This window comes from Manis javanica, chromosome 14, assembly GCF_040802235.1.
Source record: "Manis javanica isolate MJ-LG chromosome 14, MJ_LKY, whole genome shotgun sequence".
Lineage (NCBI taxonomy): Eukaryota > Metazoa > Chordata > Mammalia > Pholidota > Manidae > Manis > Manis javanica.
This window is the reverse complement of record NC_133169.1, coordinates 85,436,110-85,453,350: the sequence shown is the minus strand read 5'-3', so window position 1 is coordinate 85,453,350 and position 17,241 is coordinate 85,436,110. Positions and strand designations below refer to the sequence as shown.

Below are 17,241 nucleotides of genomic sequence, written 5' to 3'. Positions count from 1 at the left end.
CAGCTAATGGACAGCAAGAGTTGGGATCTCAACCCAGGCAGTATGGTTCCAGAATCTGTACCCTTAATGGATTTTGCTGTTGCCAAATCCTCATCAAAGAACAATGTGCTTTTCTAGAGTTGGCAGTATATTAGGAGTTAAAATAGTAAGAGCCTTACCTGTAGGTTCTTAAGAAGTCAGGGCCATAAGGGTTGCCTGCGCTTGGGAGATGAGGCTAAGGGCAGGTAACTAAGACCCCAGCCCAGAAGCCATATATGGGGCCACACTGGTGTCTGCACTGACATCATGAAGTCAAGAAATAAAGAATGGAAACCTTTCAGTCTAAAAACTGCCTTTTGTTGTCAATCCCAGCCAGGACCTGGCTGACCTGACCTCTGCCACAGAGGGGGAGGAGCATTTTCCTTCCCTTATTTGGAGTATAAAGTGGGAGGCATGGAAGATTCTTTATTCAGTTCAGGCAAATGTTGATGTAATTCCCTTAAACCCATATCTAGGGTTATCAATTTTAAGTACCACAGGTATTCAAATAGCACAGTCCCTGCCCTGGAGAAACTGACAAGGTAGAAAATGATTCTCTTTCTTCCCATCCCTACGAGCACTTTAGCCTACCTAGTATATTCAGCAAAAGGAAGAAAACCGTAGCAGCTGGTTCCAAAGCAGCAAAGACAGGGGTTGGCCCAATTCACAGAAAAATTAACTCCTGCACGCCACCTGAGAGAAATTCAGTGCTTGCTATATGCAGGGCACCGTTAAAGCCTTTACTCAATACATACGTGTATAGTCCTCACAACTGTTATATGAAGTAGATGCCGCTATCATTCATTTTACAGATGGAGAAACAAGCACAGAAAAAGTAAATGACATGCCCAAGGCCACCCAGCCTGTACTGGAAACAGCATTTGAACCCAAGCAGTCTATGAAGTTTATGCTCTTCCCTATTCACTGTACTGACATCCAAGGTGAGGGCAGCAGCAGCAAGTAAACCTCAACAGTAAGAGAAGGCTTGACAGAGGCAGAAACCAAGATTACAGACGAAAGTGCAGTGAGATACAGGGTCTTTGGACCTTTGAGCCCCAATCAGTGGATTGCAAGGCCTCCCAGGGCAGGGTTTGTGTCTTCATCATTTTTGCACCTGGCACAAAGCTGGACCTATAATCAGTCTCAAAAGACATTACTGAATTGAATTATGGCTGAGTAACATCATCGTTGTAGAAAGGACTGGCTCATTTGTCATTATCCACGTGGTTCCCAACGGCAAAGCTGCTTATCTAGCAGGTGTTGGCAGTCACAGAGGACATGGTTGGTGGGGAGAGTGTGCTGGACGAGCTGTCAATATTAGTCTTGGAGTCATATTTATTTGCAGAGGCTTCCTCAGCCCTCTCTTAGCCTTGGTTACCAGTTGTCATTAAAGTCCCAGTGGTGTTAGTCTCTCCACCCCAGTGCTCAGACAGAAATATGGTCCAGGCATCTCCTTTACTCTCCCAAAGAGGCTGGTCTCTTGCGGGTGGAACTGGGCACCGCTCTCCATTTCAACCTTGTTCCTGCCTTCCTGGTCCCTTCCACGGGGAGAGCACCGAGTAAGGCACGCTGAGCAAATGCCTTTTCACAAACTACCCGCCTACCCCAAACTTGATTTGGTTTGGTTGCTGAAGGATGGGGAGGGCAGAGGTGATGCCCTTGACCACCCATACATTGATTCACAGGTCTCAGCCCTTTCCTAGCATCCCAACCACCTGAAATCATTACCTTTTGCTTTGTAAGTTCCGTTTTGAAACGACTACCAAAATGGAGTGGAAACTGGGGGCTACCAGCTCCCCAAGTATGGGTTTTCTCGCCTTACTGAAGGGGAGGGCTTGGGGAAATACTCACAGAGGTTAGTGGAGCTCAGGAAAAACAGACCCTGTACAAAAGCTGAGTAGCCAGATGTTCCCTTTCATAGCTCTTCTACAAGAGTGGCAGGGCAGATATGGATTAGAACAAAGCACAAACTCCATTTAAAGTGCATTACGGCTCAGGAACCAGCTCCCCGTGGGCAGGAGAAGAGAGGAAAGGGCACAAGAGGCCACATCAGTCTTCTTCCTTATCTAGGGCCACATGTCTCTCTCCAAGCTTTGTGAAGGTTGATTTACACCCGGGGCTGGAATGACTCTCTTTCAGGGTTGATTACATCGGCAAATGCCCCCCAGAGGCCACAGCAGGATGGCCATATTCACAGGCAGCAGCCAATAAATCTCGGAGGTTTCTATTGCACTCCTCAGTACCCTCCCTGCTGGCCCTCTGCCAGACTGGCTGTGCAAGTAAGAGAGGGCTTGAGCTGGAGGTGAGGGGCAAAACCCTCTACTTCTTTTCTTTCTCCTGTTCTCTTTCTAAACACTCCTTAGTTCTCATTCTTCGAAGTCATTCTGTCCCCAGCTTTACGCCGGGAGCAAGTGGGAGTCAGCCCTAGGCCCAGTACCCTTACGCCTCTGGGTAGAAATTGTGGGTTTTGGACACAGCTGTGTTTCATCCTATATAATCTTGATGGAGTAGCTTGCTCTCTGAAACATCTCAAAATGATGAGGCTCCTCCGTGGTCTCTCTAGCCACCTTCCTCAGTGACCTTGTCCGTCCAGGGAAACCTCAGCTATTTAGTCTGAGAGGGTTTCCTTCCTCAGCACACCTAAGGCGCTGATTTTGGCGTACAGTCTGGCCAAAGCCCTGGGCACTGGCCTCAGGTCTGCTCCTAGCAAAGCCATTTCACCTGCCTGGGCCCCATCTTGCAGAATCATGGGGTCAACGACAACAGTCGACTCTTAGTCTTGAAGATACTTACGAGGTGAAATGAAATCATAGATGTGCAAATGCTAAGTGGAAAAAAAATACTGGAAATGCAACCGCCCTTGCGCTGGTTTGTTCACGTTTTGTTCCAAGATTTCATTTGTGGTGCTTGTCCCTGGGGCGCAGGGGGTGGCTGGAAGGCGAAAAGGGCTGCCTTTCTGGTTAAATACTTGGGTGCCCGAGACGGCGCGTCTCCAGCGGCCGCTTCCAAGTGTCCCGGGCTGAACGCCCCAAAGCGCAGCCGGCAGCGACGACAGGTGGGCCAGGGCGCCCCCGCCCCGCCGCGCCCCGGGACGAGCGGGAGAGGCGGCCCGCATGGCCCGCCCGCCCCCGAGCCGGAGGGCGGCGCCCAGGACCCCGTGGCGGCGCCGCGCCCGCGAGCGGGGCGGGCGGCGGTGTGCAGCGCGGCGCGCAGAGCTCCGGCGCGGGGAGCGAGGGCCGCGCGGCGCCCGGCGCAGGCAGAGCACCCCCCGCCATGGCGTGTCCCCCGAGCCCGCGCCCGCCGCCCGTGCTCCTCCTGCTGCTCCCGCTGCCGCTGCTGCTCCGAGCCGGTGAGTGTCGTCGGCGCGGACGCGGGGCCGCTCGGACCGCGGCGTTTGGGGGCCGCAGGGGGGCGTGGGGGCTCAGACGCCGCACCGCAGCCTGGTCCCCGGCGTCGGGCTCTCCGAGCCTGGGAACTAGAGCAGGAAGCCCGGGGCCGGGAAGGGGCTGGGTTGCACTGCAGACGGAGTTTCTCAACTGTTGTCGATTGAGTGCCAGCAACGGCCAGGGCGCCCAAGCCTCTCCTCGCTCTGGGTTTCCCTTCTTCCCTCTTTTGAGGTGCGTCTACACAGTCAAAGAACAACCCGCAGCTCGGCCGTTTCCACGACCGCATCTCTAGGAGGCGCGGAGAATCAGGAGCCAGACTGCCGTCTGCTCCGCCTGGGCTTCAACTCTTCCGCCCCCTGTAAGGTCCGGGGAAGTGGACATTAGGGGGAGATGAAGAAAGAGAAGTGTTTGTTAGAACTGACTTGTCACAAATTAGGGATGTAAACTGCTGCCAGAATTTGCTAACATCATTATTTGGTTGTGTTGCTGAGAATATTGCTCACCACCAACCTACCTCCCTCCCGCCTTCAGGATATACTTTTTATTATTTTAATTGGAGCAGAGAACTCGCTATTGGGCAAGGTGGCCTTTCCCTGCAAGCTGTCCAGCACAGTGCCTTGACTTGTTACAGATACACAATAGGTGTTTTGTGGAATACATAGCTCAAGGCTTGACTTTAGAACCATGTCAGTGCCCCACAGTAGGGGGCAATTCCTTGATCCTGGGGAACATGCCCATGATCGGCAGGACTGGCATGGGAGCGTGGAATGTCACTGGGGAGCTCCTGTCCAGGGCCAGAGTGGGGAGAATCCTGAGGCAGAGACAGATCACACAACGACTTGTGACTTTGGTGCACAAGGCAGTACTGCAGAAATGCAGTCTTGGCTGCAAGACAGATGCGGAAAGGAAGGAAGGAAAGGACTAGTCTAGGTTGATTCCATCAGTAAATCAGGGCAGCAAGACATAACCAATTAGATTTGACTGCCCGAAAGCTTCACTCATCCTAATAACGGTGCGGCTGCAGGTCAGGATCAAGGGTTAACATTAAACACCTTCCTCGGTACCCAGTTAAGTGGAACAAGTTCTACCCTGTTATGATGAAATTTAACCTGGCTCTCATCTTCTTTTCTTGATCTGCAAGTCCCCTAACCCAACTGCTGCTCAGACTTGGTGAACTATCAGTTCAGAAATTAGAGAGGCTTTTGAAAATTGTTACAACTCAATATTTAGTACAGTTGAAGCAATGAGACTCGGACCTGTTACATTTCTTTCAGCGAGCACTTACTGAGTACCTACCAGAACTTACATCTTAAACATTTAGTATTTCACACGCTGTTTAAACCCATGTGCCCCTTTTGGTAAAGATAAAAATCTCATGCCTTCCTTAAATATTTTTTGAAATTTCAAAAGCTTTTTTTTTTCATCTTCCACATATAAAATTATCATACATGCTTTTTAAAATCATGTATTCCCTCTGGAAATTCTGGTGTGCCCCTAAAGGGATCCTAACCTCTCTTTTCTCCATGCCCTCCAGTGAAAAACTCTGGTTTAATCCAGTCCCTTCATTTTACATTTGAGAAACTAAGATCCCAGATGTAAATTGTCCTAAGCAGGGCTGGACTAAAGTGAGGTGAGTGAAGGGGGTACCCAGAAACCCAGTAGTCAAAGAAAATTTTAAAGCAATGTATTTAAAAAAAATCAAAATTAGTGCCCCCCAAATCCATGATGAACAAAATATCAAAAATTTAGATTAAAAGAATAACACTGCTATATTGGAGCCTGAAACAAAAGGAAAAATTGGTACGACTGATCCTGTCTGTCTTTATGCATTGGCTATGGCACTAATTCTTAAACTCTAGGGTGCATCCTACTTTCCAGTGGACTTGCTCAAATTCAGGTTCCCAGGCTTTATTACCAGAGATTATGATTTCAGTAGTTCTCTACCCGGTGTCCCTTCCCCAGTCCCTACAAGGGGTGGAAGAGTTGACGCCCAGGTGGAGTGAACGGCATTCCTGCTTCTGATTCTCCCCACCTCCTAGAGATGAGGTCGTGGAAACAGCCTGGCTACGGGTTGCTCTTGACCGTGTAGATGCACCTCCAAAGGGGGAAGAAGGGGAATCCAGAGCGAGCAGAGGCTCGGCCGCCCTGGCTGTTGCTGGCACTCAGGCTACAACAGTTCAGAAACTGCATTAGCAGGCTCAGAAACCTAAGTTTTAACAAGTTATCTAATTGATTACCATCATGATTGGAAGAGAGGTTGGACTAAATAAACTCTGAGGCCCCTCCTAATTTTGGGACTCTGATTGTAAGTAGATGGAAGGGGCCCGGAAAATTGACAGAGATGGCTCACAGAATGTCTTTGTTATCTGGTTATTTCTTAAATATTAGGATCTCACAAAGAGCAAGAGGCACTGGCAACGGTGTAGTGATAAGATAGACACAGAAGTCTAGAAGGAGAGATCAAAAAAATCAAGTGATGATACATGCTGTGCAGAGAATTGGGGTAATAACGTGTTAGAGTAGCAAGGGGGTTATTTTACATTGGTTGGTGGGGTTGGCCTTCCTGAGATGACATTTAGAATGCAAACAATTCTGAATTACCAGAAAGGGCCAGTCCTGTGAAGATCAGGGGAAGAGCATTTCAAGCAGAAAGAAAGGCTAGGGCAAAAACCCCAAAGTGGAACTCAAGCTGTCTTGTTCAGTAACAACCAGAAAGAAGGCCAGTGTGGATGGAGAGGAAGAGAGGGCTAGCAGGTGAGGTTAGACAGGTGGGCAAGGACCACATCTTCAGGGTTTTATAAACCAGGGTGTATAAACTAGATCCTAACCTAAGTGCAAAAACAGAAGCTGTTGGAGAGATTTAAGCAGAGAAATGAGATGAGTTGATTTATAATTTTTAAGAAATGATCCATATAATGCCAATCAGCATTAGAATTATGTTGTATGTATTCCACACAATGGAATGCTGTACAGCAATGAAAATAATATTTTTATAGCTATACTTAACAGTGTGGATGAATTTCATAAACACAGTACAACACAATACTGAGCAAAAGAAGCCAAGACTAAAAGCGCACGTTGTATGATTGAAAAACAGACAAAAATAATCTCTCAGCTTAGAAATCAAGATACTGGTTTCCTTGGATGGATGGTGACTGTCAGAGGGCTATGTGGTGCTGGTAATGTTCTGGTCCTTTATTTGGAGGTCTGGTTGCACAGGTGTATTCTATTTGAAATTCACTGAACTGTACATTTTTTAATGTACTTTTCTGTATATTATACTTCAAGAAAAACTTATTACCAAATATGATATTGCCAGTGGCTAACAAGCACATGGAAATATGCTTAAGGTCATTAGTTATTAAGGAAATGCAAATGAAGCCATAATGAGATACCACTTCACACCACAATGATGGTTATTTAAAAAAAAACTGGAAAATAACAGGAGATGGCAAGTATGTGGAGAAACTGGAACCCTTGTACTTTGCTAGTGGGGGTGTAAAATGGTGCAACCACTGTGGAAAAACAATCTGGTGATTTCCTCAGATAAACATAGGATTACCAGATGACCCAGCAATTCCGCTCCTACATATGCACCAAAAATAATTGAATATAGGTATTCAAGGAAATACTTTTACATGAATGTTCACAGCAGCACTACTCACAATAGCCAACAGATGATAATTCAAATGTCCATCAACTGATGTGTGGATAAACAAAAGGTGTTATGTCCATACAATGAAATGCTACTCATCCATAGCAATGAATGAAGTAGGGGTACATGCTACAAACTGAGGAGCCTCAAAAAACAGTATGTAAGGTAGAAGAAGCCAGAGACAAAAGATTTAATATCTTATGGTTTTATTTACATGAAAAATCTAGAATAGATATATCTGCAGAGACAGGAAGTAGATTACAGGTTGCCAGAGACTAAGGGGAAGGGAGAATGGAGAACTCTTAAATGGTACAGGTTTTCTTTTAGGGCGATAAAATGTACTGGAATTAGAAGTGATGGTCGTACAACATTGTGAATGTACTGAATGCCACTTAGACCCTTTAAGATGGTTTATTTTATGTTGCATGGGTTTTGCCTCAATAAAAGTGTTTTCCAACATAAAAAAATTTCATTTAAAAAGATGGCTGCACCAACAAAATGGTAATTATGTGAAGGATTAGTGTTAACTAATCTTACTGTGGCAATCATTTCACAATATATACATGCATTAAGTCATCGTGTTGTACACCTAAAACTTACACAACGTTGTATGTCTGTTATACCTCAATAAAGCCAGAAAACAAAAAAAGATGGCTGAATGGTATGGAAGAATATATTTGGAAGATGGAATCAGGGAGACCAATGAGGAATCTTATCAGCAGGACAAGACTTGATGGTGGCTTGAGCTAAAGGAAATGGCTAGAGATGTGGAGAGAAGCGGACAGTTTCCAGATATGTTGTGGAGCTGACAGGACTTGTTGGATTGAACACAGGATGTGAAGGAAAGAGAAGAGTTAAAAATGACTCCAAATATGTTGCCTTGAAAAATGGATGATGATGGTGTTGTTCTGCCAGCCCTTGATAGGGATCAGGTCCTAGGATGCAGGCTGAATCATAACCAGCTTTGGTATTCCTGAGTGGGTGGCAGAATCAGCAAAAGCGCCCACCCCAGTCCAAACCAGTTCCCATTACAAGGTATTTTTGAGTGACTTTTAACGGAAGACTCAAGAGTGGTTGCTCACTCTCATTTATTACTCACACACATGTGCTCAACTTTCTCGTTGTGATGCTAGTCCTGTCCATGGCACAGCTTTGCCCAGGGCCCTCCTCCCTCTGCCTGGCACGGTCAGCAGACTCAGCTTCAGTCAGCTGGGCCCCTCGCCCTTCCAGGAGGCTGAGCTGCCTCTCTTCAACTCCCACCTCTTCTTGGGCCTGAACTGTTCTGTCTGGATGCGACTCTCCATGCCTGCTGGGCTTCTTTCTTCCCCACTTACTCTTAAAGGCCTTCGTGCCACCCTAAGAATTTCCTGCCCAAAGTTTCATCCAGAGTGCGCCCACCCTGCCTTACAACCTGGTACTCCCAGACAGCTACTCTGACCTTCTGTGGGCCTCACCTGCTCTCTCCCTTCCTAGGGGACCTCCTCCCCACAGAGGGTCGGCTTGCGAATAACTGTGTCCAGGCCAGGAAGAAGTGCCTGGCCGATCCCGCCTGCAGTGCTGCCTACCTACACCTGAATTCCTGCATGTCGAGTGTAAGTACCCCCTCATCCGCAGAGGAGCCGTGGGTCCCTGCAGACTGTGTGGAGGCAGCACAGCTCCTGAGGAACAGCTCTCTGACGCGCTGCACCTGCCACAGGCGCATGAAGAACCGAGCTGCCTGCCTGGACATCTACTGGGCCGTTCACCCTGCCCGCAGCCTCGGTGAGCCCCTCGCCAGGGCAGATGAACCTAGGCACGGTGGCACTTGCCCGTTGTTTTTTAATCCCACAAGATAGGGCCCAAACTGTAGATTCTGGTGGGGAATGATAATGCAGCTCTGCTTTTGATGTCAGTAAGAAGTGGAGTGGGGGAATTGGCAGCATCCTTCTGGGCGCCCCCAACACTGCCATCTCTTCTCTATTTCCCCCTTTCTTACCTGGCAACATGGAGCTGCCTGTTGACAGAGCTCTGAACAAAGCTGACGCCCAAACTGGGAGCTCTTGGAACAGAAGGGTGTGGAGAGGAGGTAGAAGAAAACGGTCTTACCCCATAAGCAGTTCCAAATACAATGTCGTTCATAAATATAGAGACAGTGGGAGCAGAGTCCTGGTCCAGCCTTTAATAGAAAACATACTCATCAACCAGAAAGGAGGCGGTAAGGGAGAGAAGGCAAGGAGGGCCCAAATGCTGCAGTGGCCGTCTTCCCTGGGAGTACGGATTGTCTTTAATAAGGCCCTGCTTTTGCTCCAGGGGAGGGTTGCTGTATCCACTGTTCTCCGAGGCTCTTGACCCAGCCTCTGGGAATTCCTTCCTTTTCCGTTATTTTATTTGGCCACGTCTGAGAAGCGCATTAAAGACTAGACCTCCTTGGGGATGGAGCAGCACACTCAGCTTGCTTCCTACCTGAGGAATGTTGGAGTATTTTAAGTCTCCAATAGTCACAATCTCTTAATTCAGATTGGCTCTTAATTCAGGTGGCCCTTGGCAGTGCAACTCTCTCAAAACACAATTGCTTTTTATATTTTTTATTTCTGTTACCTCCTGTCCCAGTAGCCTTTCCTATAATCCTTTTCAAGACATGCATCTCTTTCTAGACCCAGTTAGAAGTATCTTGCCCTTATCAGCCTTCTGTGGGAGAGCCATCACCTTAGTCTTTTTAACTTATGCACGTTTGTCCAACTGGCAGGGTTTATTGGATACCGCCTCAATCGGTGAGAGGTCTCTACAGGGACATGATAGCCACATACTTGAATCGGTCTTTGCCCCAAGGCTAAATTATAATTGACCTCATTACTCAAAGCATTTTCCAATTATCATTTCACATTTGAATATGAGAAGCAGTTGTATCATTTCATCCTGCAAGTCCTGGAATTTCTGGATTCTCTCTTGTTTCCTCCCTATTTGCAAACTGCCCCATCCTCCAAGCCTCTGTTTTTCCTGTAGCACCTTGCCAAATGCAGCCAGTAGCAAGTAAGACCACTAGTAACCTTCTACTTACCAGCTTCTTCCCCTTGAAGTACAAACTCAGTCAGCACAACCTCATCCTTCCAAGTTATTGCAGGCAACAATGTTGCCAAGCACTTTGCCCCTGCAGAGAAGGCTGCCATCTTTCCATTTCCCAGTAATGGCTTCTTCACCACCCACTTGCCTGTCCCAAAGCTGATCCTACACGTGCCGGATCTTTGTTTTCGTTGTTGTTACTGCAGCACTCCATTTCTAGATACCACGTATATTTTTAGTAAGAATTCTCCAGATTATGCTTCAGTAACAACAAACCAACCAACCCCCACATTTTTAGCTTTCCACAACAAAATGTATTTTTTGCTTGTTATTCAGCCCCCGTGGGGTTCCTGGAATTGCCTTTGTCTTTGCCCCCCCTCCCTTCACGTGAGGACCCAGGCTTGTTGAGGGAAGAGCAGCGGCAGGACCATGTGGTGGTTCATAAAGCTTCTGCTCAGATGTGATTCACTTGACTTCAGATCACGCTCCACAGGCCAAGGTCACCCAGCCAAGCCTTACAGGGGGGTAGGGAAGTATACTTCTCTCATAGGAGGCCTCAAAGTCACATGGCAACAGCCGGGCGTGGGGGTGGAGGGAATGTACAATCCTCCCTCAAGGTGGGTAGCCAATATTTGGGAACAGTAATACAATTTACCACACTCCTTGTTCCCTGGTTTCCTTCCTCATGCTGATCACTTCTCTTTCAGAACTCCCCCCGAGGCTTCTTGCCTCCCTCTCTTTCCCCTTGCAACTCGCAGGTCTTCTTAAGTTCCAGACCATCCTTTCCTGGGGGCTTGACATCATCCCTAGTCCCTCCCTCTTAATGATGGGTTCACAAAGGTTTATCGGGTGACACCGTGCAAGCCCACTTCTGTCACCTCTTTCTTCCACCAAGATTTATTAGCCAACCTTTATTGAGCACCTACCATGAGTATGAGCTATGCAGTGACTTTATAAGACCTAGCACATCCCCTTAGGGGCCGCACAGCCCCCGGGGGTGACTGAGAGACATGTGTCCTCTGTGATCATTGTCTCTTCTTTCTCTGCTTCTCTCAGTCAGGTTCAGTCTGGGGCCCTGGCCTCACCTCCGTCGCCTGGGCGTGTGATGCATCTGCATAGCTAGGTGGTCAGGCCTGCAACAGAGCCAACTGCTGCTCCTTCCCCAACTGCAAGAGAAAACAGGACAGAGTCCTCTTTCCTGCTTATGTGCCCACAGGCGGCGTGTCAGTTAGGAGCAGAGACTCTGGAATCAGATAGTTCAGGTTTCAAAACCCAGCTCTGCTTACTAGCCCGTATGAGCCTGAGTAAGTGACTTAACCGCTGTCAGCCTCAGTTTCCTCTTACCCACTCAAAGGCCTTAGGAGGATTAAATGAGATTGACTATATATATATATATATTTTTTTCCTTTCACTTATACCACAGTGACCAGCACACAGTGGTAGTTTTATTGTTCTTATCATTAAACCAGTTTATTCATCAAGTCCAGCCTCTACCGTTCCAGCCCTGCTTTTTTTCTCTCCTCTGCCTAGCTTGCAGCTAGTTAGGTAGAGGCTGCACCTTTCCCTTCCTCTAAAGGCTTTGAGATCTGACCCCGCAGCCTCAGCCTGCCCACTCCCACCCTCAGCCCCTAACCTCAGGATTCTGGGACTCTCCGCCTTGTCTCTAGGTGACTACGAGCTAGATGTCTCCCTCTATGAAGACACAGCGACCAGAAAACCCTGGAAAATGAATCTCAGCAAACTGAACATGCTCAAACCAGGTGTGGAGGGCAAGCCAGGCTGGGGTGTGGGGGCTGGCCTGGACCCTGCGGGAGGGGTGGCTGGGGGAAGAGTTCTAGCCTGCTCAGGATGGGAGTCTGAGCTCAAGGCATGGTCTGGCCTCACGAATCCGCAAAGATGTAATAGTTATTAGGGAAGCATTTGAAGGGAGCCCATTAGGCCTCCCTGGTTCCAAAAGGTGGGTCTCTGCAAAGGGTTTGGTCGAGTGGCAGCAGTCCCAGAGAAAATGTGCTGAAATGGAGTATTTACCCTCATTCGAGGCAGCTAGGAAAGTAGTTTTTTGTCCCTGAAGACCAGGAAATTGCTTGTTTTCAACCATTCTAATGGGATGGGTGAGGTGTTGGGCAGGGAAAATGGTGAGAGAATGTGACCTCTCAGGGGTGATTCAGGATGGAAGCCATCTGTCTGGCAAAGACTATGATGCACATTTTTTGGGAAAGTGAGCTGCTTGTGTTCAGTGGAAAGGAACCGCACACATGTGCACTGTTTTTGCAAAAGATGTGAGTATTGTTGTACCTCCAGTTCTGTATATTAGAATTCTGAGAGAAAAGCTTATTTGTATATAATGAACTCTAGCTACGAGGAATCTGGGAATAACCTGTTCCAGTTATTCCACTGTTTTGACTGCTGAATATTCTGTTAATAGAAATCACCATAATTTCCCAAGATCAGCGTATGGGGAAATTTTATGCATGCATCAATTGATGAAAGATGGTCAGGTGATAATAAAACTGAGGAGAGTAGACAGATGTGAAACTAAACAAAGATCCTAAATAGAATTTGGTTGCATTTGTTTTGGACCGTTCAGAAAGTGCTTTAGAATGTTATGATTTCCACCATGGTTTTCACTCACTGCGTAGGACTGAGGAAAGGGTTTTGTTATTTGAGCTTTCTGGCTGCTTGAATTCTAGATAAATGAGTTCTAGATGTATATGGCTTTGTTCTGTTTTGACCTAGTCCTGCTGAGGAGTGATGGGGGCCGCTCACCCACGAATACCAGATAGAGTTTATGGGTAGAGAGAAAGCCCTGCGTCGGGAGTGGCCGTGTTTGGGGCTGTGCACCCCTTCCTCCCACGCCCACTAGTCTTTGTTAAACCAGAGGGCTTCGGGGGTCAAATCAGAGACCGCTCGGTTCTTTGAGAGGCTGGGCTGTGGGTTTGCAGAGAGGGCTGGTGACGTTGTGTCCCTCTCTCCCAGACTCGGATCTCTGCCTCAAGTTCGCCATGCTGTGCACGCTCAATGACAAGTGTGACCGGCTGCGCAAGGCCTACGGGGAGGCATGCTCGGGGTCCCGCTGCCAGCGCCACACCTGCCTGGGGCAGCTCCGCGCCTTCTTCGAGAAGGCGTCAGAGCCCCACGCGCAGGGCCTGCTGCTGTGCCCGTGCGCGCCCGCCGACCAGGGCTGCGGGCAGCGCCGGCGCAACACCATCGCCCCCAGCTGCGCGCTGCCGCCTGGGGCCCCCAACTGCCTGGAGCTGCGGCGCCTGTGCCTCTCGGACCCGCTGTGCAGGTGCTGGTGCGGGACTGGGTCTTACCCGCCGGGGCCTCTGGACTGACTTCACCATGTAGCTCCCTTCGATATTTTCTGAACCCTTTTCTAAAAAGAATATCTATTCTTTGTGTAAAACTTAGAAATACAAAAACAAACTAAAATATCACTCAAAATCATCACCTGTAGGTAGTCTACCATACTTTGGGGAGCATTTCCTTCAAGGCTTTTTCGGAAACAGATAAACAAAATTTGAATATATCTGGGAATGTATTTGTATCTTGCTTTGTTTCACTTACGGTACATATCCCATGAGCATTTTCCTGGGGAGGCAATATGGAATAGTGGTGAAGACAGGCTCTGAAGTCAGATAGATGTGAATTTAAACCTGGGACTGTATGACCTTGAGCCCATCACTTAACCTAAAATTCCATCACTTAACCTAAGGTTCCATTTAGTCCTCTGTAAAAACTGCAGTGATAATGCAGGCCTCCTGGGATTCTGGTGAGAGTTAAATTACATAATTTATGTAGAGTTCCTAGCTTACTGGTGCAGAATAAGTGCTCAATAAATGGCATATTTTGTTATTTACTGCCCTTTGACAACTTCCTTTTTACATGCCTACATTGTATTCAATCTTATAGATGCCCCATATTTTACTTAATCATTCCTCTATTATTGAATATTGAGGTTCCTTTCTTTATTGCTGTAGATAGTGCTGCAATAAGTACCCCTCTTGTTCATTAATCTTTGTGCACAAATCTAACTGTCACTTAGGATGCATTGCTGTGACTGCCATTACCAAATCAAAGGACATGAAGATTTTGTAAGGTTTTTGGTACATATTCTCCGACAAATTTGAAATTCTGATCTGGCTTTCCTTGCCTTCTTAGGACAAAACACTTGCCAAACTGAAGTTATCATCCCTTCAAGTGGCATTTGTTGACAGTGAGAGCCATGCCAACCTTGTTTTGCAGCCTGGGTCTACCCTTCTCTGTAACGTTGGGCAAGTTACTTAACCTCTCTGCATCCCACTTTCCTCTTCTGTAAAATACTACATAGTCAGAGCTCTCAGTAATCATAACACTAATACTCACAGGGTACTTACTCTGGGCCAGGGACTGTTTTAAGTACTTAACGTGTATTAACTCATCTAAACCTCACACGAACCCTTTAAGATAGATGCCAATATTTTTTTCTAATCTTCAGTTTAGATGAAGAAACCCACAGCAGAGAGGTTAAGTAATTTGCTCAAGTTCACCCAGGTAGTAAGTCAGGTTGGTTAAGAAGGTTTGGAATGAAGAAGTCTAGCCTAGGCTTTGTGCTCCCGGTGGCTCTGCTCTAGTGCCTGTTACGGTGCTGGTAGCTGTTCCCAAGACTGTTACATACCAAGTGCTGGGCTTGATGCCTGAGATATTGTCCCTTCCTTCAAGGAGTTTGCAATTAGTGCGGGTGATGGGAAGTAAGCTACTAATGTAACACAAGGCAAAATTTAAGGAAGCCTGCAGAAATACATACAGAAAACATACTCATAATTTCATTACCTGAAGACAACCAGCCTTACCTATTGCAGGTTGAGTGTTATAATAATATCTAACCAGGCACTGTGCTAAATGCTGTCCATGCGTTCTCTTATTCCATCTTTGCAAAATCCATGAGGTAGTGCTGTTTTTTATCTCATTTACAGTCACAGAAACTGAGGTTAAAGAAGCTGCCTGAGATCTCACAACTAGGGACTGTGGAGCCCAGATGCAGTGATGTGCTGCAGGGGCTGGGCTGCTGGTGCTTTAACTGTGACAGTACCAGGCCTCATTCACTGAGGAGGAAGGCAGAGGAGTATCGGCAGTGGAGAGGGGCATGTCTGCTAAAGGGGCAGCAAGGGAAAGGCTGACCCTTGATGGGGACTCTTGAAATTTCCCTTCTTCTAGATCACGCCTGGCAGATTTTCAGACCCACTGCCATCCCATGGACATCCTAGGGACCTGTGCCACAGAGCAGTCCAGATGTCTGCGAGCCTACATGGGGCTGATTGGTGAGGCGGGGCGGTCGGGGTGGTGGTGCTTGGGTTGGCCAGCCCTGGGGCTGAGAATGCTCTGGAGATTGAGCCCAGATGGAGTGGTCCTGAGACAGGCGGAGAGGTAGGAGCTGAAGCTGGGGTAGGCCCAGGCCCTGACAGTCTTCTCTTCACCCTGCAGGGACTGCCGTGACTCCCAACTTTGTCAGCAGTATCAACACCAGTGTTGCCTTAAGCTGCACCTGCCGAGGCAGTGGCAACCTGCAGGAGGAGTGTGAGCGGTTGGAGGGGTCCTTCTCCCACAACCCCTGCCTCGGTGAGCGTCTGCCCCTGCTCCCAGCCCCTGGTCAGCCAGGCCCAGGGAGAGGCGAAGGGTCAGCTCTGCGGTCCACACTGGGTCTGTCCGTCTCCTGCACACAGAGCAGCCCCCTCCTCAGCATGGGCCCGCATCTGCCCAGCCTGGCCTTTCTTCCTTCCCCCGCTCTGTGAGTGCCCCCCACGCTGCCTGTTCAGCCAGGCCCCAGGGACCCTCCTCAACTCCAGGAATGAGCAATCAGGACAACCAGTATCCTGTCCCCACTTGCCACCCCCTGCCGCCCCAATATTCCAAGGTCCCTGAGACATTCCCTGTCCTCCTTTGGGAGCCTGAGAAATCTCCAACATCTGCCTGCTTCCAATCTCTCCTCTCCCCAGCGGAGGCCATCGCGGCGAAGATGCGTTTCCATAGCCAGCTCTTCTCCCGGGACCAGGCAGACTCTGCCCTTCCCGTGATGGAACACCAGGTACGACCTCCTCTGTTACACCTCTCTTAGCTTTCCTGGACTGGCTGAGGAATCCCAGACAGAGCAGACGAGAGGATGGAGCGGGGGACCTCCTGGTGGCCTCAAACACTATAGACCTCTGATGGGTACTGTGGGTGGGGGACGGACCTTGACAGGCTGAGGTGGTGAAGGGGGTGTGGCTGACTCCATTCCGTTTCTTCTACAGAACAAAAACCCTGCTGTGAGGCCTCAGACCTGGGTGCCCTGTGGTTTCTCTTACATGCTCACCTTCATTCTGCTCTGGAGCCTCTGGTAGCTGCACTTTCCCGGGGACCCTCTTCCCTTCTACCACACCCAGCCTGACCTGCAGCCCGCAAGGGGTGAGGAAAGGATAGCATCGGGAAGGGGGTGCAGTAAACAGTGTGGCAACCTTGACCCCAACCCACATAACTTGTCAACTCCAGATGAGGCCACAGTAGAAGCAACTAGCTGAGTTCTCATTCCCTCCACTTCTGACTTAGGCTGCCTCTCCTTAGCACTCAGTGACCATGGAGCAGCCACCTTAGCACTCAGTGACCATGGAGCAGCCACCTTAGCACTCAGTGACCACGGTGCAGCCACCTTAACACTCAGTGACCATGGAGCAGCCACCTTAGCACTCAGTGACCACGGTGCAGCCATGCTCTTCTAGTGTGTCCGGCTCTACCAAGTTCTCCCCTGATCCCTTCCTTCTGCCCACCAGGATCGCCCAGGCTCTAAGAAATCAGTCACTCTCTATTGCAGCCTCCTGGTAGGCAGGGATGGGTGCTGTGAGGCAGCCTAGAAAAATATTCTTCAATGTGAGAAGGGCTGGGGCAAGACTCCTGTCCCCTTGTGTCCTCTGAGTGGGGGTGGGAGCCTGCTGCCTGTCCTGCCTGGGGATCTGCAGAGCATTTCGGCGTCAGGAGCCAGAGCATCTGAGCCTTGCTTTCTTCCTGCTACTGTCCCCCAGTCCCCCAGCCTCTTGGATCATGATTAAACATTTGACTCAAAACTTTTCTCTTTTCCCATTTTCTCACACTGTATTTATATAGAACTAGGGGTGTTATAGGCACAAGAGC

The 17,241-nt window shown here is 48.6% G+C and overlaps 1 protein-coding gene across 2 annotated transcripts; it reads left to right on the top strand.

Moving 5' to 3' along the window:
• Nucleotides 1–3,176: 3,176 nt before the first annotated feature.
• GFRA3 (GDNF family receptor alpha 3) lies at nt 3,177–17,174 on the top strand. Of its 2 annotated transcripts, XR_012125089.1 has the most exons (9): nt 3,177–3,367; nt 8,533–8,820; nt 11,766–11,858; nt 13,075–13,387; nt 15,295–15,398; nt 15,562–15,696; nt 16,074–16,162; nt 16,368–16,521; nt 16,663–17,174. XR_012125089.1 is itself a non-coding variant. In XM_017642664.3 (8 exons), the coding sequence occupies exons 1-8, from the start codon at nt 3,292–3,294 to the stop codon at nt 16,455–16,457; spliced, it is 1,188 nt and encodes a 395-aa protein (XP_017498153.2). In that variant the 5' UTR covers nt 3,177–3,291; the 3' UTR covers nt 16,458–17,174. The 2 variants fall into 2 exon arrangements, 1 of the variants encoding a protein (XP_017498153.2); XM_017642664.3 differs by having other exon boundaries at nt 16,368–17,174.
• Nucleotides 17,175–17,241: the final 67 nt, after the last annotated feature.